This window comes from Ceratotherium simum, chromosome 28 (assembly GCF_057802395.1).
Source record: "Ceratotherium simum simum isolate JZ-2026a chromosome 28, ASM5780239v1, whole genome shotgun sequence".
Taxonomy (NCBI): Eukaryota; Metazoa; Chordata; class Mammalia; order Perissodactyla; family Rhinocerotidae; genus Ceratotherium; species Ceratotherium simum.
The window spans coordinates 16,688,721-16,716,128 of NC_141927.1; the positions used below are offsets into that span (position 1 = coordinate 16,688,721).

At 43.5% G+C, this 27,408-nt stretch overlaps 1 protein-coding gene across 4 annotated transcripts in view; it reads left to right on the top strand.

Moving 5' to 3' along the window:
- Window positions 1-380: 380 nt before the first annotated feature.
- SNX25 (sorting nexin 25) overlaps window positions 381-27,408 on the top strand; it is a 129,803-nt gene continuing 102,775 nt past the window's right edge. Inside the window, exon 1 of one of the 4 annotated variants that reach the window (XM_087418360.1) lies at window positions 381-1,031. In XM_087418360.1, the coding sequence (XP_087274486.1) occupies window positions 666-1,031 (366 nt within the window). In that variant the 5' untranslated portion in view covers window positions 381-665. Of the gene's footprint in view, window positions 1,032-1,321; window positions 1,427-17,433; window positions 17,455-27,408 lie in introns of those variants that run through there. The other 3 variants (XM_087418361.1, XM_087418362.1, XM_087418363.1) reach the window with 3 other exon arrangements.

Here is a 27,408-nt window from a genome sequence, read left to right on the forward strand (position 1 = left end):
AAACAAGGCGGAAATGTGGGGGGCTGTAAGCACGCGAGGAGGTTACTTGCCAGTGCTGAGCGGAGAGCGAGGATTAAGGGATCACCTGAGCTCGAGAATTACAATCGCTCCTGACACCTGCGGCAAAATTTTCCATCAACAGACGGTACCCTGGGGGGAGGGGAAGGGCAGGGGAGCGCAGGACCGAGCGGTTTTCGCGGCGATTGGTGGCGCCCCCTCCCCCCCGGGGAGCAGCGGGTCCGACCCCTCCCCCGCGCCGCGGGTGGGCGGGTCCCAGCTGTCACTCAGCGGCCGCCTGGCTCTCCGCCCCCCGCCTGACACGCACTTCGGGGCCGCCCCCGCTCCCGCTCCCGCTCCGCCTCGGGCTTCTCCCAGCTGAAGTCACAACACGGTCCGGCTACCTGGGCGCGCCCGCCGGGCAGCTGCGGGCCGGGCGCCGGGTGGCGGCGCTGAGGGGGCGCCGAGAGGAGCTCGGCGGCGTCTGTTGGAGCCGTTCCCCCGGAGGGCCGCCGGCGAGGGCATGAGCGCGGACTGCCTCTGCCTCCGGAGCGGCGGCGGCGGGAGCGGCGAGGGCAGGGGGCGCCGCGCAGAGGCCACCGTCCAGGGCAGCGCCGGGGGACAGCAGGGCAGGAGATGTGCCTGTCCTTAGCGGCACAGGAAGCAGCATGCACCCCGATGCCACCGACAGCAGCGGCGCCGGCCTCAGCCCTGCCCCGGGCGCCCCGGGCGAGCGGCGGCCGGAGCCCCGGGAGGACGCGGCGGCCCCGGGTGGCGGCGGGAGCTGGCGGGTGCCGGTGGCCGTGGCCGCACTCGCCGCCGTGTCCCTCTCCTGCCTGGGGCCCGGCTGCTGGCCGGCGGCGGGAGGCGCGGGGCCGTGCACCGTCCTGCTCCGGCTCAGCCTGTACCTGGGCTGCGCGGCGGCCGCCTTCCTGCTGGGGACCCTGTGCGCCCTCGTCTGCCGGAGCCCGCGAGCCCCGCCGCCCGACTTTGCCGCCGCCTGGAGTCGGCTGGCCGCCCGCCGCGGGCCGGGGGTAAGTACCGGTCCCCCCGCCGCCTCGCGCGCCCGCGGCCTCGGCGCGGCCCTCCCCGCTTCCGGGGCCAGCGCCCGCTCCCGAGACCCGGGGGGTCGCCGCGTGGCCCGGCCTCCCCGCCTCGAAGCGGGAAGCCCGAGAGAAACGGGGCTGGGGTTTGTGGGCCCGCGGGTGGATGCGAGCGCTCCCTCGGCCTCCCGCGGGGGGCGGGCTCGGGGCTGCGCGGGGCCGGCCCAGATGCGCGCTCTTAGCTGGGTAGTTGCTCCACCACCATCCTCGGTCACAACCTTGATAGTCGAATAATCATGCCACAGCCTCGATGTTGCTCTGCAGCCGGCGAGTGGAAGGAAGGGGAACACAGCATTCACGGAACGCAGGCGCTGCACCCTGTATTGGTGCTTATCTTTGGTTCTTTTAGCCATTCTCTGTGGGAGGTAACTTTGTGACCATTTACAGATGAGGAAACTTGGCCTCGAGAGGCTAACTTGGCTTAGGTCACCCCCACCCCGCAAGGACCCAAGCCTGTGTACACTTTTTACCACGCCATCCCGTCTTCCACCATGTTGATAAGTAACGCAGTCCCGGTGCCAGAAATCGCTGTCTGTAGTTTGCAGCAAAAGGAAGGCGATCTTCAGTGAGGTATGGGACAGTGGGGCGGAGGTTAGGAAATACAGGAAAGAACAGTATTTTAAATGGGCTCTTCTCTTCCTTACTGGCAAACCACTACTTTCTCTACCTCCCGGCTTCGGTCTCATAACCCTTTAAATGAAACTTGATTCTGTCTTAGCCTGACACTCACTGCTTGACTGAATGATACTGTCATTAAACTGAAATTGCCCAAGGCCTTTGGGGTAAGGGGAATGGCTCAAATTCCTAAGACTGTTTGTTAGGGGGACCATTACCCCCTGGATTTGGTATTTGCTTATGATATGACCTGCTTACTCCTTTGTAAAAATCATCACACTCTTCACCAAAAATCACCCTTTCCTGAGTCTGTCGGTTCAGAATGCAGCGCTGAGATAATGGCTGAAGGGTTGTAGGTTAATGGAGTCAGGCATCCTCACCCTGCAAGTTGATTAGCAATTCAGTATATTGGGGAAGAGGAACTTCTGTTTTCATAAGTAGTTTCAAAAATTAGTAATGTTTATTTCTCTTAAACACCGCCACTTAGCTGTCTTTTTCATGTCTAATTTAGCAGGAGTTGATGAGCAGGTGTGTTTTTCCTCTTTTTCTCTACAGTGGTAAAAAAATAAGGACCCCAGGATTTTACTAGTTGGTTTATTGGTCTATAGAAGATGTTCCAAGTCTTTAGAGTAGTGTGAGAAGTTATAATTCGTTCAGTACGATTTATCGAGTATTCTGTATGAGCCAGGTACTATTGTGGAAGCTGGAGTTGAATCAACATGACACACCAAAGCTCTGCTCTCTGGGGATTATATTCTTCCGGGGGATCAGAAAATAAATAAGTGAGATACTTTTGGGTAGGGATGAATGCTTGTGAAACAGAAAGTGATTAAGAGCCAAATAAATGATCAAGAGTGCCTAGTAAGTGGGGGCGGGAAGTTTAGATGGTGAGGTCCGGGTCAAAGCCATAGTATTGCAGTGCACCTCTGAGGGCCTGGAAGTCTCATGTTGTGAGGTACCACTCTGTTCCCAGGAAAACACTTTCCCCCAAACCTCCCAGCTCACTTGCACCTCTGGGTAGATAAAACTTGGATTATCATCCAGAAAGATGGTTTCGTAGAGGAATTAGAGAAAATAGTACTTTAAAGGTGGCAGAAAAGGAAGCAGCATACGTAATCTCTCATGTATACTACCTGAAGATTTCAGGTAATAGAAGAGGTGAAGTACAATCTAAGGAAAGTAGATTATTGCTCATTCTTTTTGAACTTGGATTCTTATAATAGCCTTAAGTAAGAAAACAAGTATAGGGCCGGCCCCGTGGCTTAGCAGTTAGGTGCACGCGCTCCGCTGCTGGCGGCCTGGGTTCAGATCCCAGTCGTGCACCAACACACCGCTTCTCCGGCCATGCTGAGGCCGCATCCCACATACAGCAACTAGAAGGATGTGCAGCTATGACATACAACTATCTACTGGGGCTTTGGGGGAAAAAATAAATAAATAAAATTATTAAAAAAAAAAAAGAAAACAAGTATATTAGGAAATTTCCTTTTGTAAGTTATGTTATTTGGAATTGAAATGCGTGTTTTTTGCATAAAATTATATATTTTTATAGTACTGGTGCCTTTAGTTGTGTTGTATTTCCAGTAACTTGTGTTTAAGGTTTTTTTTTTTTTTAAATGTTCTCTTCTTTATGAATGGAAGCATGAGCATGTGATATAGTATAAAGTATCTGTCAGTTCTGTGGGGGTAGGGTAGGAGTTGGACCACACAGGTCATCTAACATATGTGGAGGGGGAGGCTGTTGAGTAGGAGCCAAAAGGTGCCTTTTAAGATACAGTGACTACTGTACCACTGAAATTTTGATTCAGCGTGAAGAAAAGAATCCTCATTGTTCTACATTTTGAGTTCTTCCTGTGTCAGCCAGACGTGTCAGCCAGACATTGGGATCTATCCTTCTATCTGTCCATCCTTCCTTTCTTCCTCTTTTTTTTCTTTTTGGATTTCTATAGAGGAAAAATGCATACACTGTTAAAAGTAGGCAACTAGAGAATCCTGAACTGAGAAGGAAAAGGTGTTTTTATGTCTAGGAGTGTTTAAATGCTTCTGTATGCTTCACAGTGATGTTATCAGCTATCAGCTCCATGTGGTTAGGACCCATGATTGACACCCTGCACCTATTAGGAGCTCAAGAAGTGTTTGCTGAAGATAATGCAGAAAGTTATATCCATTTGTGGTCACTAACTTAGTGCTTTCCACCTCCAATTAGAATACTAATTATTCTGCTATCTACTGGGTATTTCCTATATGCAAGGATTTTGATTTTACTTGGGTGGGAATCACTATTGATTAAAGTAGTAAAAATAATTTTCATCTCAGGTAGAAATAATATCCAGTGGTATTTTCAGGTATTAAAGAAGCTTTTGTGTAAGGTCAGGAAGGTTGACGCTAAAGTCTTGACAGTTCATATCTGAGCCCCACTTGAGAAAAACTCCGACTTGATTGCAGGCCAGCAGACTGTAGCTGGGATGCTCTAGGGCTGGCCTGCTCCTGGCGTGACTGTTGTTAGTCCAGCTTTGCTGAGTAGGCTGTCACAGTTGGTGTTCCTAGTCTAAGGCTGTAGTTTGTAGTGCTAGGCCAGTTAACTCACCTGGACCAACAGCCTCAGATTCACTAGCCACAGTTACCTGACCCTAGCACGTGATCCAGCCGAGGCAACAGGAACAGAAGTACAGCAAAAGCGAACCAATAGTTTAGAAAACTTACTTCCATTACTGGGCCGGCAACACAGATTGCATCTTCCTGTAATGGCAAAAAGGAAAATTATTTCTGACATTTTGATGATAGGAAGGTAAGAGGGAATAGCTTCTTTGTCTGGATTTTCTCTTTTCTTTTTTACATTGTAGTTTACTAGATACTTCTTGATTTATGTCTCATAAGTTCAAAAATAAATAAGCAATTAATAAGGACTGGAGGGCTGATATAAGAAGTCCACAAAAGTCAGGTGCTTAGTAGCTTATGGGAAACTAAAATCCCCTGCCATGTGACGAAAATGTTAGTGAAAGACTTTTCTAAGTTTAGGCAGATAGAAAAGTTCAAGAAGTTCATCAAATCTGATAAGCATTTGCTGAATATCTGCTACGTATCTGCTATTCTGATCTTTTTTTTTAATTTTTTAAATTTTATTTATTTATTTATTTTTCCCCCAAAGCCCCAGTAGATAGTTGTATGTCACAGCTGCACATCCTTCTAGTTGCTGTATGTGGGACACGGCCTCAGCATGGCCGGACAAGCGGTGCGTCGGTGCGCGCCCGGGATCCGAACCCGGGCCGCCAGCAGCGGAGCGCGCGCACTTAACCACTAAGCCACGGGGCCGGCCCATGCTATTCTGATCTTGTTGGATAATTTTTTGCCTCTTTAGCGACTGAGTGCCAGTGCCAGACACACAGTAGGCACTCAGTACATGGATTTTGCCAGAAGGAATAGATTATTGAGATGAGAACACATTTAAGTATCCCACTTTTTTATTTTTTTTTTTAAAGATTTTATTTATTTATTTTTTCCCCCCAAAGCCCCAGGAGATAGTTGTATGTCATAGCTGCACATCCTTCTAGTTGCTGTATGTGGGACGCGGCCTCAGCATGGCCGGAGAAGCGGTGCGTCGGTGCACGCCCCGGATCCGAACCGGGCCGCCAGCAGCGGAGTGCGTGCACTTAACCGCTAAGCCACGGGGCCGGCCCCAGTATCCCACTTTTTTAGATACTTGACATTTTAGATTTGAAATTTCAACTGCAGTTTCCTAGAGAAGGGTCAGAGCCTTGCAATAGGTGTCACTGAGAGCTTGAATAATTGCTTTCTGGAAATGGTTGGCACTGTTTTCAGTGTTGGGAAAGATTCAAAGACGAACAAGATCCTCCCTGTCCTGCCTGCCTCAGGCTGAGTAGATCAGGCTGATAGGACTGGATGGGAGGGCAGATGTTTATAAAGACAGTAAAAACATTCACACTGGCAATCCATGGCGCCACTTGGCCTGGGTAGAACTTCTGGAATTCCTAAATGAGTTCTTTTACTAATAGAAAAGTTCTATGAGTAAAACAAACTTAATTTAGTTACTTGAGGGGAAAAAGGAAAAGAAACAGAAATTAGGGAAACTATACACAGCCTCTTGGTGACTTTCTTTTATTATGCTAATGTGATAAACTAAGCCTCAATAATTTGATCATGGATAATGGCATAATACACTTAACTGCCTTCAGAATATTTCTTTGCATTTTAACTAGGAGATTTAAGTCATGGTGGCTAGTGTGGAAAATATTTTTGAGAAAGATGGCTTTTTGAGAACTCCTTAAATCATAGGATCCTGTCTAACTCTTGCTGTGGTATAAAGGTTGTTTTACTTTAGATTCATACTATTCATAATTTTTATTTTTTTTTTTTTAAAGATTTTTTTTTTTTTTTTTTTTTTAATTTTTTCCCCCCAAAGCCCCAGTGGATAGTTGTGTGTCGTAGCTGCACATCTTTCTAGTTGCTGTATGTGGGACTCGGCCTCAGGATGAACGGAGAAGTGGTGCCTCGATGCGCACCCGGGATCCGAACCCGGGCCACAAGCATCGCAGCGCGCGCACTTAACCACCAAGCCACAGGGCCGGCCCTATTCATAATTTTTAAATGTAATTTTTTACATAGCTTATACAATCACATGGTTTAAAAAAAAATCAAGGCATATAAAAGGGTATACAGTGAAAAGAATCTCCCCTATAGCAGCCGCTGTTAGTTGTTTTTTTTCCAGATATATGTTATACATATACATATAAGCAAATACAAATATGTATTCAAAAAGAAGTTTTTGATACCTATAATCTCTTGATACATAAACAGTGATTACACATAAAGGAAAATTACTTATTTTCTGTATCTTTCTTATGAAGGAACTATTCCTTAAGGTTAGTAAACATAAGATGAAGTTATATATGATAGTGATAAATTCAAAGTAGGAAGATGCAACACATGATTAAACCTAGACCATAAAAACATGCGCATCAAAACCAGCAAATGTATCCTAAGAAATGAAGAAAGTGTGTATTTGAATTTAGCAAAACTGTCTAAAAGAAGCAATGTATATTTTCATAATTTGTACAAAAAGAAAAAACACCCAAAATACACCAAGCAAACTGTTTTAGAGACAGAGTACATGTACTATTTGGATTTGAGTTGCCAGTGAGTGTATGAGATGAGTCATAGAAGCTGGATTGGGAAGGTAGTTTTGGTCAGCTTGTAGAAGTCCTCAACAGAGAGAGCAGAATTGGATTTTAGTCTGTAGGCATGGCAGCTATTGTCATTTCCTGAGCACAGCATCAGAGCTGGCTTTAGAAATGTGAAATGGAAATGTGATCAGGATGGACTTGAGGAGAAATACTGTGCAGTTACAGTGATAAAAAGTGAGAGTTAATGAAGCTGTGTGAATGGAGACAAGGCAATAAATTCAAGAGTGAGTGAGGTTTCCTTTGATGTTAATTATCAGTTACCATTGCAGGTAGGTTCAAGAATCTTCTCAAGAGTGTCCTTGTCCTAACATTTCTCTTTAAACAGTAAATTCAGCCTCAGACCAAATGGTCCCACTGTTTATTCACAGACGTGAAGACTGAAGTCTCCCAACTTGAATGTTCTACTTGGAGCCCAAATTCTGGTCATTCCCAGGAGGTTTATTTCTTTTTTTTTTTTTTAATTTTTTTTTTTTAAACTTTATTTATTTACTTTTTCCCCCAAAGCCCCAGTAGATAGTTGTACGTCATAGCTGCACATCCTTCTAGTTGCTGTATGTGGGACGAGGCCTCAGCATGGCCGCAGAAGCGGTGTGTTGGTGCTCGCCTGGGATCCGAACCCGGTCAGCCAGTAGCGGAGCGCTCGCACTTAACTGCTAAGCCACGGGGCCGGCCCAGGAGGTTTATTTCTAACTGTCTTGCATCTTAAGCTGCTTTTGTTTTGAGAGCAGGCTATGATGTCACCTTAGTAATTGCACATTGCCTTCTCAAAAATATCTTAGGATACTTTTACCAACCTTATCATTTTGGAGGTAGGAAGAGCCCTAGATTCCTTAAAATGTATGAGTCCTCGTAGTCAGAATGGTGCACACAATTGTACTAAAAAGGTGACTCAGCAAGTTTGGTGCTGAGGTTTCAGGCTTTAGAAATGAATAGTGTCTGTGGAAGCCTATTAGTATTAAAATGATGGCATACAAACTGGCTGGTTTGTTTAAAAAAAAAAAAATCGTAGCTTTGCTTTTGAAAGAAAAAAAACCTGGGAAACTTGGAACTTGTGCTTTTAGCTTTCACTGTTAGGTCACTTTGCAAATCAGCGTTGGTTGGTTGGGTGGGCATGACAGGGGTAGATAGGAGCCCTTGGGCTCCCCTGTGAGGGCTTCAGTCCAGTTACTCATTTCTACACCCTGCTTTACTCCTGAGTATGTGCTTATATAGTTTCTTGAAACACGGTAGAACTTTCTAGAAAATCAAGTGGGTTTGGTTGTATTTTGGCGGGCTTCTCAGCGCAGGTGCTGCTTTGGGAGCATGTAGATAGGAGTGTAAGGTGTGCCTGCTTTGTCTCTGGGGCTGGCCTGTGCTTACCAGTTACTCTGGGCTCTGGCCAGTCCTGCTCCGTTTGTCAGCCAGCCTGGAGTTTCTGTGTATGAATAGCCATGAGCTGGATGTAAAGAAAAATGAGTATAGTAATTCCAAGTAAAACGCTTCTGAGGCCAAGGGGGAGAAAGGAATGAATTGTGCATTTTTAGGATAAGACACATGAACTTGTTTAGGCCACAGGACCTATTTAATAAGCTTTCAATTTTAGTGTAGAATATGCCTCTTGGAAAATTAGGTAAGTTTTTACAAAACCTCATTTCTAAAGTAACCTGAATTTCTGTAGTTCTCACCCACCTGTCTGTATGAGTGAGTTTACATTAATAGTAGTAACTAAAATTTTATGGCTGTTTGCTCCTGTCTGCTCATGCAGGACATCCTGCAGGGCCCTCACCCCACACCCTCTCGTTTCTGCAAGTACACAGGCAGTGTCTCCTGTATTTGTGAATAAGCTCGCTTATGTTCTTCATTCCTGATGCCCGCAAAACATTTGAGAGGCTTCTCTGCCGTCAGCACTGCCAGCCTCTGAAAAAGCGCATTTCTTGTTGGGCTACTACTGTCTCAGTCCCCCAAAGCTGGATATCTAGGAGTGCTTGGTCACTATGTTTTTTTCTGAGCCACAGCCACATTATGTGCTTTAAAGAAGCTGAGAGTGTAGCCCTGTTTCTCTCACTTGCATATGCTTTTTAAAAACTGTTTCACTTAGGGCTGGCCCAGTGGCATAGTGGTTAAGTTCACATGCTCTGCCCTTGGGTGGCCCTGGGTGCGTGGGTTAGGATCCCGGGCACGGACCTACACACTGCTCATCAAGCCGTGCTGTGGCGGTGTCCCACATACAAAACAGAGGAAGATTGGCACAGATGTTAGCTCAGGGACAGTCTTCCTCTAGCAAAAAAGAGGAAGGTTGGGCCAGCCCCGTGGCTTAGCGGTTAAGTGCGCGCGCTCCGCTGCTGGCAGCCCGGGTTTGGATCCCCGGTGCGCACCGATGCACCGCTTGTCCGGCCATGCTGAGGCCGCGTCCCACATACAGCAACTAGAAGAATGTGGAACTATGACACACAACTATCTACTGGGGGGCTTTGGGGAAAAAGAGGAGGATTGGCAATGGATGTGAGCTCAGAGGCGGTCTTCCTCAGCAAAAAAAACAAAACAAAAGGATTAGCATGGATGTTAGCTCAGGGCTGATCTTCCTCACAAAAAAAAAAAAAAGAGGAAGATTGGCAATACATATTAACTCAGGGCCAATCTTCCTCACCAAAAAGGAAGAAAATAATTTTTTTTTCATTTTGTTATAGAAGCTGAGGAGCTTATGCCCCTGTTGGCATCTCTTGTGAAGACAGCCCCTTCCCTCTTGTCTGTGGTTCCTCTCTCTACCTGGCTTGTCACAGCCCCTGGGGTCAAGCTAGGGGTTTCTCTCCTAGCTCCAAAGCTTTCTCTAGTCTCCAACTTCGAGCCCATACACACAGGTCACCTCCCAAAGGCCTGTCTCCCCTGTGCAAGTCAGGCTGGTACACATGTACACTTGAGGGCTGCAGGCAGGTTCTGTCAACTTAATAGATGTGAAATTAACATCTTAAATACTCCAGAAATTTCGGTGTGTTTTTCTTGAGGCAGAGTTGTTGATCTCTTCTTTTTGTTTCTGATTTTTTTCCTGTTTTACTAAAGGTTTCTAAGATTTCCACCCTTAGAAGAGCTCAGGAAGTTGGTTTGTTTTCCAGATTTGAATTTTGGTCATTCTTGAGGTCTCTCTCTTTTTTTTTTTTCCGAGGAAGATCAGTCCTGAGCTAATATCTATGCCAATCCTCCTTTTTTGCTGAGGAAGACCGGCCCTAGGCTGACATCTGTGCCCATCTTCCTCTGCTTTATATGGGACGCCGCCACAGCACGGCCTGACAAGCGGTGCATCGGTGCGCGCCTGGGATCCAAACCTAGGCTGCCAGCAGCGGAGCGCGCACTTAACCACTACGCTGGGGCCGGCCCCAAGGCCTCATTTTTTTATCATCTTACTCTTAGGCAGTCTCACTTTGAGCCCCTAGAAAAACCATCTCTACACTGAGGATTAGAATGTATTACTCAGGCTCAGATTGCTTTTTGGGCCTCGGACTCATTTATTCCACTGCTTAACTTGACATTTCCACTTGGCGCTTTCAGTGATGCCGGGAACACAAGTTCAAGTATCCCCATTCCTCCTCCATTGTTCTTTATGTCAGTGACTAGCATCTCTGAAAGTCAAGTCCCCAGCTGGAATCCTAAGAGTCCTTCTTTTTTTTTTTTTTTTTTTAAAGATTTTATTTATTCGTTTATTTTCCCCTCAAAGCCCCAGTACATAGTTGTATGTCATAGCTGCACATCCTTCTAGTTGCTGTATGTGCGACGTGGCCTCAGCATGGCCGGAGAAGCGGTGCGTCGGTGCGCGCCCGGGATCCGAACCCAGGCCGCCAGCAGTGGAGCGCGAGAACTTAACTGCTAAGCCATGGGGCCGGCCCATTAAGAGTCCTTCTTGACATTTCCTTCAAATCCTGTCTTTTTACCTTTTGAGCACCTTGCATCCATCCACTTCCTGTCATCTCTCCTGCCTGGTCCCAGCTACCATCATGTCCTACCTAGGTGACTACAATAGCCTCTTATCCAGTCTCTCTGCACCCTTTGGTTTTGTTTTGTTTTGTTTTGCTGAGGAAGATTAGCCCTGAGCTAACATCTGTGCCCATCTTCCTCTATTTTGTATATGGGACGCTGCTACAGCGTGGCCTAATGAGCGGTGCGTAGGTCCCCCCCCGGGGTCCAAACCGGTGAACCCCGGGCCAAAGAAGCAGAGCACGCAAACTTAGCCACTATGCCACTGGGCCGCCCCCTCTCTGCCTCCCTGTTGGCTCCTCCTTCAGTTCATTCTTTTAAAAATGCAAACCAAATCAGATCCCTCTTCAGCAACATGTTTAATTAAAGCCCATCAGTAGCTGCCTGTTCTTCCCAGCTCTCCAGCTTAATTTCCTGTCATAATTACCTTCCCTCCTCGGGCTGCATCCTTAGTCCTCAAAGTGCCAACCTCCCTCTGGAGGTGGCGACTTGGTATGTTGCTTCCTCTGCCTGGAGCACCCCTCTGTCCTCTTACCTCGTTAATTTCTGTTTCTCAGACTTCAGTCATCACTTGCGGAGCAGCTTTCCCTGTCTTCCAACTGTGTATGTTCTCATGGCACCATATATTTTTCCTTCATCGTACTTACCACAACTGTAATTTTATACTCACTTGGCTGATTCCTTGTCTGTCTTTTGCATTAACCCATGAATTCCATGAAGACAGAAACTCCCCTGTTTGTCTTTAGCACCTAGCATGGTTTAGTAGGTAAGCAATAAATAATTCTTGAGTGAACGACTGGGAATCTATAGAGCATGGGCGTGAAGAGAGTGGTTTTGAAGTTGGTCAGTTGTCAGAATTTGAATCATGGCTCTGCCCTAGTAACTCTGTGACTGTGGGCAATTTGCTTAAGATTTCTAAGCCTCAGTCTCTTTATCTGAAAAATGGAAATAATAAATACCTTCAAGAGTTATTTGGAACAATATGATAGTATTTGAAAATACAAATACCAGTATTTGTAGAAGTGCTTTGAATATAGAGGATGTTAAATGATAGATTTTACACTTTTACTTTTTTAAAAAACTTTAATTAGAAAATAAAAAATGCAGATTCAGAAAATCACACCAAATAAATGTAGTTGGATGAATGATTATAAAGAGAATACCCTTGTAACTTCCAAAAACCCTAGAAGCCCCTCTAGATCTCCACCCTAATGTCAGTCCTTTCCCTTCCACCTCAGGAACCCCATCTTGACTTTATAGGAATCACTTCCTTGCATGTCATTATAATTTTATCACTCGAACATGCTTGGACATTATAATTTAGTCTTGCGCGTTTAAAAAATGTTTCCTCTCTTATCCATTTCCTGTTGAAGACCCTGGAGCATTTATCTTGTACAGTGTCCTATAGTCTGGATTTTGCTGATTGCATGTGAATGATGCAGTTCAGCATGTTTCTCTCTCCTTTGTATGTCCTGCAAATTGGCAGCTGGATCCAGAGGCTTGATCAAACTCGAGTTTGATCCATTTGGCAGGACAGTCGGTGGTGGTGTGACCTTTCATCAGGAGGCACATAATATCTGATTGTCTTCTTTTTTGTTATATTAGTAACTGTTGGTACTCAGTACCTAGATCCATTAATTTGTTGGTGGCGATAAAATGGTGATGTTTTAATTCTGTCATTTATTTTTCATTTATTGGTTTGAATACTTTTTTTTTCTTTGCTGAGGAAGATCGTCCCAGAGCTAACATCTGTTGCCAATCTTCCTCTTTTTGCTCGAGGAAGATTCACCCTGAGCTAACGTCTGTGCCCGTCTTCCTCTATTTTGTATGTGGGTTGCTGCCATAGCATGGCTGATGAGTGGTGTAGGTCCACACCCGGAATCCAAACCTGTGAAGTCGGGCCGCCGAAGTAGAATGCATGAACTCAACCACTAGGCCACAGGGCTAGCCCCTGAATATTTTTTTAAAAGAAACTTTTCCCTCATCTACTGTTTGGTTACATAGTGTTACAGTTCATGTAGGAAAGCAGGATAAATGCTAGATTCTTTCCCATTATCAGTTTCCAAGATAATGAGTTGGTTTTCCATCCTCTGAAGGTGGCCAACTAGTTAGGCGTTTTAAAAAAAAAAAACTACTAAGTCATGGATTTGAACATATTTGATGGGTTTCAATCAGTTGTAATTATTATCTTTTTTGAAGCTTATATAATCTCTTCTTTGGCCAGTGGGACCCTTTTCAAGTCGGCTCCTGAGTCCTTTTGATATGACCCTACTACTTTTTGAGAGTTTTCTTGCTATCTCGTATAGCACGATATTTGAGGTTCATTTTGAGCGTTTTCTGCTCACACCTGGAATTAGCCGTTTCTCCAAAAATAGCTCTTTTAATGGGAAATGGTATTTCAAGAACTCATTCTGCCTCAGCTTTGAGCAGCACAGCAGACCCAGACCCAGCTGTTTGGACTTCACCTGCCCCATTTATTTGTAGGATGACCAGCCATCCTGGTTTGCCCAGAAGGGTCTTGGTTTTAGCGCTGCAAGTCCCGTGTCCCAGGGTGGGGGAGGGGTGGGGAGCATGGCACCTCATTCTAGGTGTTAGAGAGGCTCATTGCTATTGGTTTGCTCCTTGTTTCTTGGCCTTTTCTATGGAGAGGTCTGGAAAAAATATGTATAAGATCTTTTATAGAGAATAATCTCACCCAGTAGTTAGGTATGTATACTCTATATGTTGTCTTAAAGGCAAGTAACGCTTATTTTGAACAGTGATTTGTGATAATCTCTACCATTTGCTTATCCTAACCTGTATTGGCATTGTTAATAGGTTCAGGGAGTGGTTTCTATGGCCTCAGGTTGATTCATTTTACTCTAATGCATGGCTGTGAATACAGTGGACAAATACGTATACTACAGGAGTCATAATGTGAGTGTCATAAAGTGAACACCTTAGTAACTGTTATAGCTAAACTTAATATTTATTGCACTTACTCTGTGCGGTTGCATGTATGCATTACCCAGTTTAATTTTTACAGCTACTGTGAGAGGTAGGGACTGTTAATCTCATTTTATAGATGGGAAAACTGAGGTATAGAGAGGCTAAATAGTATGCCCAGGCTCCGTAGCAAGTGGAAGAATGAAGAATTAAACCCAGGTCTCTTACTCTGGATCCTATACACTTAACCACTTTATTGCCTTTTTAATTATTAAAGATTAGTCTGGCCTGATTCAGGATTTTTTTTTTTTTTTTTGGTGAGGAAGCTTGGCCCTGAGCTAACATCTGCCAATCCTCCTCTTTTTGCTGAGGAAGACTGGCCATGGGCTAACATCCATGCCTATCTTCCTCCACCTTATACGGGATGCTGCCACAGCATGGCTTGTCAAGCAGTGCGTCAGTGCGCGCCGGGGATCCGAACTGGCTAACCCCGGGCCACCGCAGTGGAGCACGGGCATTTAACCACTTGCGCCACCAGGCTGGCCCCCTGATTCAGGTTTAAAAACACTTTAGTCTTTGGAATGGTTCTAAGATCTGTTTAGGAATTAGTGTCACTTTAGAGGTCTCAGAATGAACTAGAATGATGTCACAACTGCCCCTTCTATGTTCATGACAATCATTATTAATCAAGTGAAGCTGTTTTTTTTCCTACTGAATCTGGATGAGGCCTCAGAGTCCCTTTCAACATAGCATTCCAGGCAGCCACTAAACATTTACTGGAGTTGGCACATAACGTGAAACCCATCTGCCCTTCTGAGTGAGAACCTCATAGAAGGACAGCAATCCCTTTGGATTCTTACAGCACTTTTTCTGTGCCTGTGTTACTCTGTCATCACTATCTGTACCATAATAGTCAGTCATATACTCTGTTCATCTCTTCTGGTAAAAATCAGAGTTTTCTAAACTATTATCCATAACCACTTAATTCTGGGAGATGCTTTTAGGTACACTGCAAAAACAAAGAGGCAGGATGAGAGGCTTGGTGGTCACAAATTTCAAAAAACTAAGTTCTTGACGCTTATGCGTTTTTTTTTTTTTTTAAATAATTTTATTTATTTATTTATTTTTCCCCCAAAGCCCCAGTAGATAGTTGTATGTCATAGTTGCGCATCCTTCTAGTTGCTGCACGTGGGACGCGGCCTCAGCATGGCCGGAGAAGTGGTGCGTTGGTGCATGCCCAGGATCCGAACCTGGGCCGCCAGCAGCGGAGCGCGCGCACTTAACCACTAAGCCACAGGGCGGGCCCAACTTATGCGTTTTTATGTTAACATCCTGAGAAATCCTACAGTAAAGGAACCTGTTTAACTGTTTTTAACCCAGGGTTTTCTATACCTGACCGATCCTTGTATCCTCCTCCTCTTATTTTAAACAATAAGGAGATTTATTATCTTAATAATGCATAATCTAGAAGTAGGACAGGCCCAGGGGTAGGGCAGGCTCTATGTGGGGAACGTCAAGCCTCCAGCACCATTTCTCTGTATTTTTCTTAGCTCTGCCCTGCCTGTGAGTGGGATTAACTCTCAGGCTATTGGCCAGATGAGTGCAGCCGTCTCAGGCGCCACAGCCACACAGGATGATAGCCAGAGGAAGAAAGTCCCTTTTCAGAACAAGGAAAATGTTCTTAGAAATGCCTCTGGCAGTGTTCCTCTCACATCTTGTTGGCCAGGTTTGGGCAGGTACCCGTTCCTAATAAAGTGTTGGCAGGGGGAACAGGATTTCTGTATTTAGAGAGGAAGGAAGCAGTGGAGTCAAAACAATGAACATTTCACGTCACATCACAGGTCTTCGTGACTAGGGCTAGCCTCTCATTTTAGCCTGTCTTTCACACCTTCTCCCACTCTGCACTTACATGAACCTACCTCCTGTCCCTGAATTACCTTAATGTGGTGTCTGTGTGTATGTGTCCATGTGCACGTGGGAAGGCCTTTGCCCCCATTTCTACACATTCAGTTCTGCTTATTGTTGAAGATCCATTTCAGTTACCCTTCCGTCCAGTCAATTTGTCATGCTCTTCAGTTTTGCCCAGTGAACAGTTATTGAAGGGAGGAGAGAGAAAAGTCTGGGTTAATTTCAGGTTTCTGGCGTGGGTGGTTGAATGGATACCTGCCATTTGTGCAGGTTTGGAATGGTGGAAGACTAATGAGGTAAGTTTTGCCCATGGAGACTTTGAGGTCTCTGGGTGTGTTCAGCCTGCAGTTAGGTATGCAGGTCTGCAATTTGAGGGAGAGATCTGGGGGAAACAAGCAGATTTGTTGGTGGTCAGTGTACATGTGGTAGATAAACTGTAGGGTCCATGAGACTGCCGAGGATAGCCTATAATGGTTGAAAAGCAGCGAGCCAAAAGGTCTGCCAAGGAGGAGCTGCCCACTGAGGTGTGAGAGAAAACATTCAGAGACAGTGAACAGGAGAGAGAAGCCCAGAGAAGCCAAGAGAGAAGCAGGGAATAAATGACCAGTAGTGTCGGGTGTAGCACAGAGGTCCAGAAGGAGGACCGAGAGGTGTCCGCTGGATTTGACAACTTGGTGGTCTTTGGAGACCTATGCCTGGTGGTGTTTGGGAGGTAGGGGTGGACGTAGGGGCGGAAATGATGTTTTCTTAGGTGAAGAGTGAGTGAGAGGTGAGGAAGTGGAGACAGCTTGTGGACTCTCTCTCTACAAGCTTGTCTGAGAAGGAAAGAAGAGAAGGCAGCATTTACAGGATAGTGTCGTATGTGTGTTTTAGGAATTATTTGTTGTTGTGGGGGAAGAGGGAGAATCCCCCTCTGCCCCTTCCCTTAAGGTTCTTATGGCTGGCCAAATAATTAACAAGACAGGTTAGCAGGAGAAAATAATACCAAGTTTAATAACATGTATACGTGGGAGAAAGTAGGGACACTGCGTTTCTCAACACAATAGCAGAAATTCGGTCTTAAATACCATGTTCAGCCAACGACAAAGGAGGATGTTGGGGGTCGGGGGAGTCAGTTACAGGAGATTACCACTAAAGCACTGTAAACAAGAGTCAGGTTATTATGCAGATTTAAGGCCTCACTTTCCACATTGATAAGTTTCTAGAAATGAGGTCATCCCCCCTCTTCCCAATACAGAGAGGGAGATACCTTTACAAATGGAGATTTCCCTTATAAATGTAAATGTTTGTCTGGCACCTCCTCACAGGGCCATCCAGAGAATGTGGCCAGAGACAGAACTTCTGATAAGATGCCCTTGTTGGTGGCTTTCCTATTGTAACATCTATTTTACATTATATTACAGCGATCAGATATATCTGTTCCAGGAAGGACTTACTGTGTCAAATTCCTTAGGCAGTTAGTGGGGGAGGTCAAATGTCCGTCAGAGAAAACAATCAAGGTAAAGAGATATATTTCAGGGTGGCCAAATCTTGATCTCCCACATTGTTGAGGGGTGAGATTTAAGTTAAAGGGAGGGTTAAAGGGAGATCTTGAAAAAGAGAGAGGAAGGGCCTGAAACTCTTAGAGCTAGAGAATGATTGATGGAGCAGTGTCCAGGCAGACAGGCTCAGAGCACAGGTAGGTTTAGGGTTGAGACCAGTGGCGAAGAGGGAAAAACGGGAGCAAATAGAACTTCGTAAGAGGTTGGCAAGGAATGAAGGTATTTCAAGCCGGGTAGCCTCAACTTTCTTGATAAGTGGGAGGCAAAATTAATTGTTGATGGTGAGGAGGAATACATGTAGAGGGTAATTTTAAGAGTGTTGATTAAAGGGTTTGGAAAAAAATTATTGGAGAGAATAACAGCAAAAACATTTATTGAGCCCTTGCTGTGTACCAGGCCCTATTCTAAGTACTTTACTATCTCATTCAATCGTCACAGTGACCCTACGAGATAGTTACTATTATCCCCATTTTATGGAACAGGAAATAGTTTTAAAGAGGTTAAGTACCTTGCCAAAGGTGACAGAGGTAGTAAATGAGGGATCCAGGCTTTTTCTGACACTGAAGCCAGCCTCCTTAATCTTTGTGCTCTATTGCCACACAAGGGACAAGTGGGCGGATTGTTTTTGTTAAGGGGGCATGTGAGTTGGAGGCCAGGAGAATGTGGTGACACCCATTGGCATGGCTGTGGTATTTTTTTAGGAGGAGCACTCAGCTCCTGAGGTGAGCGGAGAAGACAGGCTGTGGTGCGTGGGGACAAAGTCAGGGCGCAGGAATGCTTCAGGAGAGTTACCCAGATGTCAACCAGCCAGGGAGGGAACTGAGGCCAGGAGGGATCTGAGGGCTTAGAGAAAAGAGAAGGGTCAAAGGGATTGGAGTCTCCTGTCATGCTAAAAACCCTGTGGTGTGGCCACGAGAATGGGGGCCAGAAGTGGAGCGGAGATGAGGGTCGCTGGAGTTGAGGAGGTCAAGGCGCTGTGTGGATGTGATCTGCCCTGATGGTTCACATTGTTCATCGTCTTATTTCTCTTGGACTGAAGGAATTGCCTCTAGAACTTCTCTGCTAAAATCTCGTCTGAGAAGAAAGATTGCGTTATACATTACGAAATGGGAGAAGCTAGGGGTGGTAGCATGGGGATTGCTGTCTCTTGACTGTTTTGCCCAAGGCCAGCCTTGTCGTTCAGAGCGTTTGCTCGTTAACTGTACTCAGGGGGGCAGTTTTACTGATTATATGCAGTAGAAGTTAGGTGTCAGGAAATAGAGTTGTTTTTCTTCTTTAGAGGAGTATGTTTTAGCCAAGTTAAATTTCCGAGAATGGTTTATTCCTATACACAGTGTAGACTATTCCAGGAATACAAATAGTTTTTGATTCAAGCACCATATTTAAGACTACCTCTCATTAATCTGATTTTCCTTGCCTTTTAAAGTGGTTAATGGTTTGTTAACATCATTGTGGAATAGAAACTATAGAGAAATAGTTCATACTACCTCCTTTCTTTATGAGAATACAAATGAAGTATTAAAATGATCATTTCTGTTACCTAAGCCAAAGTCTAAGTTAGGAGTGAGTCTTTTGTGACTCTGCTCCCAATTTATCTAAAATGATTGCTATATTCTTACATTAAAATAAATCTTCTTAATAGTAAACACTTCTCAATTTTTTTTTTTTGGCGTGGAAGATTAGCCTTGAGCTAACATCTGTTGCCAATCCTCCTGTTTTTGCTGAGGAAGACTGGCCCTGGATTAACATCCATGCCTATCTTTCTCTACTTTATATCGGACAGCATGGCTTGATAAGCGGTGCGTAAGTCTGTGCCTGGGATCCGAACCTGTGAACCCCGGGCCGACAAAGCAGAGCACGTGAACTTAACCACTACGTCACCGGGCCCGCCCCTTCTCAGTGTTTTTAGGGGACATAATTTTTGTCATCATAACCACGTATCAGTATTTCTCAAAGTGTGGTCTAAGGGTCACATAAATAATTCTTGTTAAAAATATTCCAAAGACACACCTTAAACTTTCTGAATTAAGAATCTTGGGGGACAGGATCTAGAAATCTGCATTAGAACAAATTCCCCAAGTGATTCTTGAAAACTGGGTTAGTGTGTTTTCAAGCAGTGTGTAGGAGCTTCCTGATGTCAGCAAGAACCAAGGAAACTCAGAGCCACGTTTAGTATTCGTACACGTTTATGTACCTACACACACAAATATGCATTTTTCCGGCCTCTCGGCTCAGAGATAGAGGGGCTGCTGCACAAAGGCTTTTCTTTATCTTTTATTTTTTTTTAAAGCTTTAGTGCATGGTTGTGTATCCTAGTTTTAGTTTAGTTCTCTATATGAGCCACCACCACAGTTTGATAACAACCACACCACACAGACGGGTGGTGTGGTTCAGTGACCGGGGAAATGAACCCAGGCCACAGCCGGGAGCACGGAATCTTAACTACTAGACCACCAGGGCTGGCTCCCATGTTTCTTTTAAGAGGACGTTTTATTCTTTGAATGTCACACACTTATTTTAGATAGAAACAGAAGAAATAATTTTTATGATCTAGATCTAGGCTGGGGCAGATAACTTTTACTCACCAGTTAGGAGGGTTGTAAAAGTCAGCCTCCTTGAGTAGATTCGATTGAATTGTGTTTTCAATTTTATGCAAGTAGTATTTTTATGGCAATAATAAATCTCACGCGTCTCAATATCTTGTATGTTATCTGGGCCACTCTGCCTGGAGCTCACCCCTTCACTTTAAGGGAACTATGGATACAGAGATCCCACTGAATCAGATTACCAATGTAATATTTTTCTAACCAAGTACTAAATATTTTATCACCAGTTTTTATTTAGAAGCGAGTCAACAAGTTAGTTAAGATTGGTATTATGGTATTCCAGGACAATAATGGAGTAAAAAAAAACAACAACAACAGTGACTGTTTTCATTAGTAAAGATCTCTGTGAAAAAGGCAATTCTGTGTGGCTCGTGTAGTTGTTGAGTTATATGTTAGGTTTCAAATAGGGGCAACCACTCTGGCTCTTGCATCATTTATATTCAGTGGTTTCAGTGAGAACTCTAATGAAATGAGAATAATTTTTGTAATACACTCCAATATGTATGAACTTCAAAATTCTTCTGAAATGATCTCATGGATTGATTGTACATTTGAGTAACTTGTCTTCCATGACCTGGGCTGGAGAGTGAAATGTAGAGAAGATAACAGAATAGGAAGAATAGGGCCGGCCCCGTGGCTTAGCGGTTAGGTGCGCGCGCTCCGCTGCTGGCAGCCCGGGTTCGGATCCCGGGTGCGCACCAACGCACCGCTTCTGAGGCCATGCTGAGGCCGCGTCCCACATACAGCAACTAGAAGGATGTGCAACTATGACATACAACTATCTACTGGGGCTTTGGGGGAAAAATAAATAAAATAAAATAAAAATTAAAAAAAGAAAAAGAATAGGAAGAATATTAGCATTCCTAAGCACAGCCTCCCACAGTGGTATAGCTCATTAGTTACTTGATTATGAGCTGCCATCAAGAAGAGATTAAGCCCTGTGAGCACAGAGAATGTAATTTATTTACCTTTGTCTCTCTAGTACCCAACTCAGTGGCAGACACACACAGTCCTGAGTAAATGTTAGATAACTGAATGAATTGGTGGAAATGTGATTCATATCATGGAAGCCTGTGATTTCCCTTATGAACTCAAAATTACAAAGGAAGCCAGTGATAAAATGGTTACAGAATTTTTATTATACGAACCTTTTCAGAAATGCAAAAAGCTGATGTCACTTTTCAATTATCTTTCCTAAGCCAATTTGCTTTTCCTCATTCTTCTCTTCCAGCCTTCGTATCTGTTTTAAACTTGCCAATTTAGGCAAGCTGCTGTCTGCCTGGTACTTTCGAGTGCATGTTATAATTTCAGTTTCCAAATCTGTGTCTGATTTGAAATATGCTTAAATTTATCTTGTAATCAAGTGGAGTGTGTTTTCTGAGGATCTTCAGATTTGAGTCCTTGACATTAGAAATGAAACACATTTTTCTTCCCGAGAGTCTACTTCTTCCAACTGAATGGAAAAACAATCTTAAGTATATTAACCTACCTCAAAAATCTACCTCTGTTGATCAGTTAATAGTGATTTTGCCTTTGTGTTAATATTCATTTTTCTCTTAGAAAGCAGATTAATAACCAAGAAACATTACTAAAGGAATCTGCTTGTGACAGTAAAATCTGAGAGCATGGAAGGTCGTAAGACTAATCACATGTAATATAACTCTAATCATTCTTGGGGAAGGAAATTAACATTGTAAAAAAATTTAAACTGTGACTTTTGGAACCATAATAACAACCTATATTTATAACTGCTTTATGATTTTTAAAGCACTTTTACATGCATTATCCTTCTTGAAATGCATAATAATCCTTTAATGTAAATAGGGCAGACATTATTTAAATTGAACTGAATCTCAGAGGTGGACGTGTTCATTATAACGCAGCAAGAAAATGGCAAAGAATCAAGTACAGCCCACTTTTTGGGGGGGGTCTTAATTGAGTGCTCTTGCTACTATAAAGTGATGTCATATGCTTTTGCCATGGTAATAATGGGGGAGTTGTGCCCCAGCATAAAGCATATTTGAATTTCATATTCGTTCAGAGAAAAGATCGAACTGATTTCATACCCCTTCATAGGACCTAGCCTCAGGTCCTATCTCAGGATCTATCCTAACTGATGATTGACTTTCGTTATAGAAATATAAACAGAACCTTGATGCCTACATTTGATGCATGCAGGCAGGGTTGGCCTTTAGCCTGAACACAACAACATTTTGATAAATGGTGCAGTGTGCTACAGAGGCTACTGATGATCTAATCTACCATTCATCTCTTGCCAGGTTCGTTTTAGGTAAAATCATGATAGGGATTTATACTTCTGGAGGACACCGTGGCTTTACTTCACTGCCTAAGCATGCCTTGGGCTAGAGAAGGCCCTGACCTACCCCTGCCTCTTGTGTCGGTTACTTGTTGCCCTGTCTGGAAATACCCTGCAGCGTTGGACTGTCAAGGTGCATAGTTTAGGGTTGGTCGAGGAGGCTGGAAAGGGATTTTCCTAGTTCACCTTGACGTGGTTGTGCTTCAGAGCGTTCCCTACCCTCTGCCCCTCAAAAATGCCCTGTTCCTTCGATTTCTTCTCAGCTAATAGAAGACTCTCCTTGAAGCACAACAAAATTCTTTTTATTTATTTGTTTATTTATTGTGTGTGTGTGTGTGTGTATGAGAGAGAAAGATCAGCCCTGAGCTGACATTCATGCCAATCCTCCACTTTTTGCTGAGGAAGACTGGCCCTGAGCTAACACCTGTGCCCATCTTCCTCCACTTTATATGGGACGCCGCCACAGCATGGCCGGACAAGCGGTGCATTGGTGCATGCCTGGGATCCGAACCCCGGGCCATCAGCAGCGGAGCCCGCGAACTTAACCCCTATGCCACGGGGCCGGCCCCACCGCAAAATTCTTGAGGCAAACATTCTTTTGAGTGAAGTCAGAGTCCAAATCCAGCTATGTATTTCACCGACACTTTTAGTATTTTTAAGAACATTTTCGGTGGTACTACACTTAGATCAATAGCATAGAAATGAAAAAATTTTTTATTTAAAACAGGAAAAAAAGGTAGAGATAAAGTAAATATACAGTAATAAGAGAATAAATTATGGTATGTCATTCAAAATAATATATTCCAAATCTTTTATTCCATAAAAGATGCTTGTGATATAATATTGAGTGTGAAAAGCCAGATGCAGAACTCTGTGAATACTATGATCCTAATTTCTTTAAAAAAGTATGAAAGTGAAAAAAGTACCAATAATAATTTATAATAATTCATGTGTTGCTAGGCATTGTTGTAAGTGCTTCATGCTCATATAAAGTCTAAAAGGTAGGTACTACTGTTATCTTTATTTTACAGGTGAGGAAATTGAGGTACAGAAAAGTAAGTTGCCCAAAGTTATATAGTAAGTGTTGGAGTCGCCAACTAGGAGGAAATAGACCATAATGTCAGTAGTGATTATCTCTGGATGATAGTCTTACAGGTCAGTTTAATTCTTTACATCTGTAATATAGACTGTGTCTCTGCTCTTTATATAATTGGAAGTAGCATTTTAAAAAGAAATTAAAGAGCAGCTATGACATACAACTATCTACTGGGGCTTTGGGGAGAAAAGGGGGAAAAAAGGAGGAGGATTGGCAATAGATGTTAGCTCAGGGCCGGTCTTCCTCAACAAAAAGAGGAGGATTGGCGTGGATGTTAGCTCAGGGCTGATTGTCCTCAAAAAAAAAACAAAAAAAAGAAAAATTAAAGAATGTTTGGAATCTAGAAAAACAACAATATGAGAACATTTGTAGGTTTGATTTCCAAAGAGTAGATTCTCTTTCTTATATCTAAAATAGAAATTATACTTAAGAGGGGGGAAAAAAGACACAAATACCACTACTTAACTATGAGTACAATCTCCCTAAATGGTAACCTTTCAGTGTACATGTCTGACAGTTTTCTTTTATGGATAAGGAAAACAAGACCTTTTTTAGTTCATGATTAAACATTGTAAAGCACAATCCAGGAAACTGGCTTCTGATCAAACCAGGTTTTGTTTGAATACTTAAGTCCTTCACCAGCAATAGAAGTGTAAAGGCACATACACAGTAGGACATCTCCAGGAAATGTCCACTTTCCTCTCTGTGAAGTATAGCTTCAAAGGCAAAAATATTTCAAGAACAATATGTTCTGTTGTATTGTGTCCTACTCTGGTGGTTTAACTTTTGAACCCTTCTTTCTTGCTTTCATATCCACCAATCCTTTACTTCAGAAAACCAGCCAATCAGCCAACCAACCAACCAACAGATTAGCCTCAGTTGGTTGAAGTTGGTAATATTTTGAGTTTTATTAGTGGTAATAGCTATACTTGGCTGCTGTGCGCCAGGCATTCTGCTTAGTGCTTTCTGTGAGCCAGCAATTACAGTTTAGATGACCATGGTTTGAATGTGGCTCACGATTTGGCCCAAATGATGTAAGCCCACAGTGTTTGGAATAAAATTGAATTACTTGGAGACATCATCTAAAATTCTTGATTTCCATTTTTTGTTGAAAAGAATTGGAACACCTAGCAGTTCAGCGGTAGCAACCTCCTTAACTCATTTATATTCCTTACCAGGCTCCTGTTGTCTTTTTTTCTTTTTTGGACCCCTGATGTTAGTTCTTTTACTTAACCCTCTGAGGTGTTATAAACCCACTTAAGCTAGAGAGGGGAGTGGCTGGGTCAAGGATCTACCATTAGTAAAAAGTCCAGTTGGACTTGGGAGCCTGTGTTCTTTCTGCTCTGCTGCCCTCACAGCTGTATATCGTGGCTGCTCAGCTTTGCATGTTGGACATGATTTCTGTTGTTCATGTCACAGTCTTTTGTCAGGGACTTAGTCAAACGAAACAATCTTTCAAGTTTCTTAGTCCCTTCCTCTCTTCTTGAGGAGGCATGTGCATGGTTCCTTCATTTCTTTGGTTTTGAATAAATTATTTTTTGAGGCTGAGGCAGAATATGATTGATTTGAAAGGAGCCATGGTTTTGAGAATAACATAGTTTAGGAATGAGAATGTTGGTCATGGGATCCCAGGAGATGGTCAGATGCTGAGAATATTTTGACAGATTCAGCCATGTGACTGCTCCAGTGGTTAATGATGATGTTTGGGAGTTTGTGTTTGTTTTCCTAAGATAAATCACTATTTCAGTAGCTTTACAGGAAATCACACCCATCACCCCTTCAACTCTGTACAACCTTTTCTTTTTAAAATAGCCCAAAATACATTAAAATTTTTCTTTAAATGTATATGTATATAATGAAGGAGAGAGGGACTTTGAGTAGTCTAGGTACTAGGGATGAAAGGAATGACAAGCCGTGGCTTGGCTGTTCTAGCCCCATCTGTGCTCCCACAGGAAGCAACACAGTAAGCAATGTCATACCTACAAACAGTGGACAATGAGGTATATGTCCTGGCTGGATTCCAGATAGTTCCTAGTGGTTTAGTTGCTAATGGTGTCAGAGTACCCAGGTCTCGCTGCGTGTTGTTTCCTCAGGAGACAGTGTCTTTAGCTCTGACACAAAGACAATTGGAGTGTATTACAGCTATAGACTAAAAGCTGACATTCAGGAGTAAACAGAAAGCTGAGATGTATTCAGGAAACCGTTCATTGATATGGCGTCTACTCCTTGATGCTGAGGATCTAGTTACATATAATAAAGAAGAGCTTCATGTTTTGCCCTGTCTTTGGAAAGCATTTCGAAAAGGAGCAATTATATGTTGAGACCTCTCCTTTTCTCTCTCCGGAGAATTAACTCACTGAGTGATTAAAAATAATCTTGACAAGTTGGTTTTAAGCTAGGTTTAAATCTTAAAATGAAGATAGGCTTCATTTATTTTATTTTTAAAGATTTTATTTATTTATTTATTTTCCCCCCAAAGCCCCAGTAGATAGTTGTAGGTCATAGCTGCACATCCTTCTAGTTGCTGTATGTGGGACGCGGCCTCAGCATGGCTGGAGAAGCGGTGCATCGGTGCGCGCCTGGGATCCGAACCCCGGCCGCCAGCAGCGGAGCACGAGCACTTAACCACTAAGCCACGGGGCAGGCCCAGGCTTCATTTATTTTAATTCAGTAAAAAATAAGGTGTATTTTTTACATGAGAGGGGTACTGATTCACCAAAGCTTTTTATGAGTTAATAGTATAACATGGATGCTACAAACTTAAAACAAGAGGCGAGTAGTCAAACTACGTTTGAAGTCTTAGTTTCTGGATATGGACATTGAAAATTTCTCTCACTTAACCTTTGTGAGAGTGGGGAAAGTACACACATTTTTCTTTCATCTTTCCTAAAACCAGCATCTAGGAAAGTGACTGTCAGGAAGAGGTAGGCTTTACCTGAGGAACAAAGCCTGTGCCAGCGCAGACAGGGGAAGTGAGAATTTGCCTTAAAGAGTCAGTCTTGGGGACGTCTGTGCCATGTGGAGTTTCTTTTTCCACAAACCTAGAAATAGAAGGCAGATGAAGACAATTTTAGCTAACTAGCTTTCTCCCCTTCCCCTCCTCCCTCTCTTCAGCTTCTTCCTTTCCCCTCTCTTTTCCTCCCCTCCGTCCTTTCTTTCTGCACCTTGGCATAATGATTTCCATCTCTGATCTGAAAGAAATAGAGTATGTGGTGACTAACTCATACTCATGTAGTAATTTAGACACGAGGAGATTCTAGTTCCATACATATTAAATCCTTAAAAAAGGAATTTTCATGCATAGTTACCCAGTTATTTTTGGCCCATAATGTTTTCTTTTTCTTTCTTTCTTTTTTTTTTGTAAATCTTCCTGTTCTCCTTACTTGCAGACTCTCCCTCAGGCTGTGGGGATGGGATAGGGATGAAGAACTTCTTTCTTTCTAATAAGGGCCAGTGACCCCCGGGGGTGGGATGGAGGAAATCCAGAACCGTACTAGAAAATCAGATTGAAAAAAGAATAGAGCTTTTACTTACAGAGTAAAAGTAGAAAACGTGATTCTCGTAAGCTTTATAAATTAGAGAGAGTGATTATTCAGATACAGTCAGTGGTGACAGACATGCTTATATATGTATTACACCTAAGTGTGAAGCAGAGAGAAATATGCAGACACATGGCAAGAAGTAGTGGAGCCATAACTAGGGAGAGAAAAAAAAGTAAAAGGAATAAAATTAAATTTTGAAGAAAGTTGTGAAAATAAACACATAAACACAAAGTATGCTTAAATACGCAGGTGCTGCCTGTCCGTCAACTTCATACCCGCTTCTCTCCTAGCACTTAAAGACAGGTTCCATTTTAAGAACCCAGATTCAGGAACTGCTCAAATCAGCGTTGTTTGGCTTTGGTTTTATCTTCAGATGAGCATTGTGCACTAAAAGTACCATACCTATATTTGGGAGACTATACCAGACTATTTGTCAAAGGCTTGAGAAGTTGTGATTAAAGTTGTTTATCAGTATAGGGCTCTAAAAGTATTAATTCAATTAAAAAATTGTCCAAAAATCCATAAATTGTTTAAATATGTGCCTAATGTTCTAAAAAGCACTAGAGGGCTGGCCGTGTGGCTTAGCGGTTAAGTGCGCGCGTTCCGCTGCTG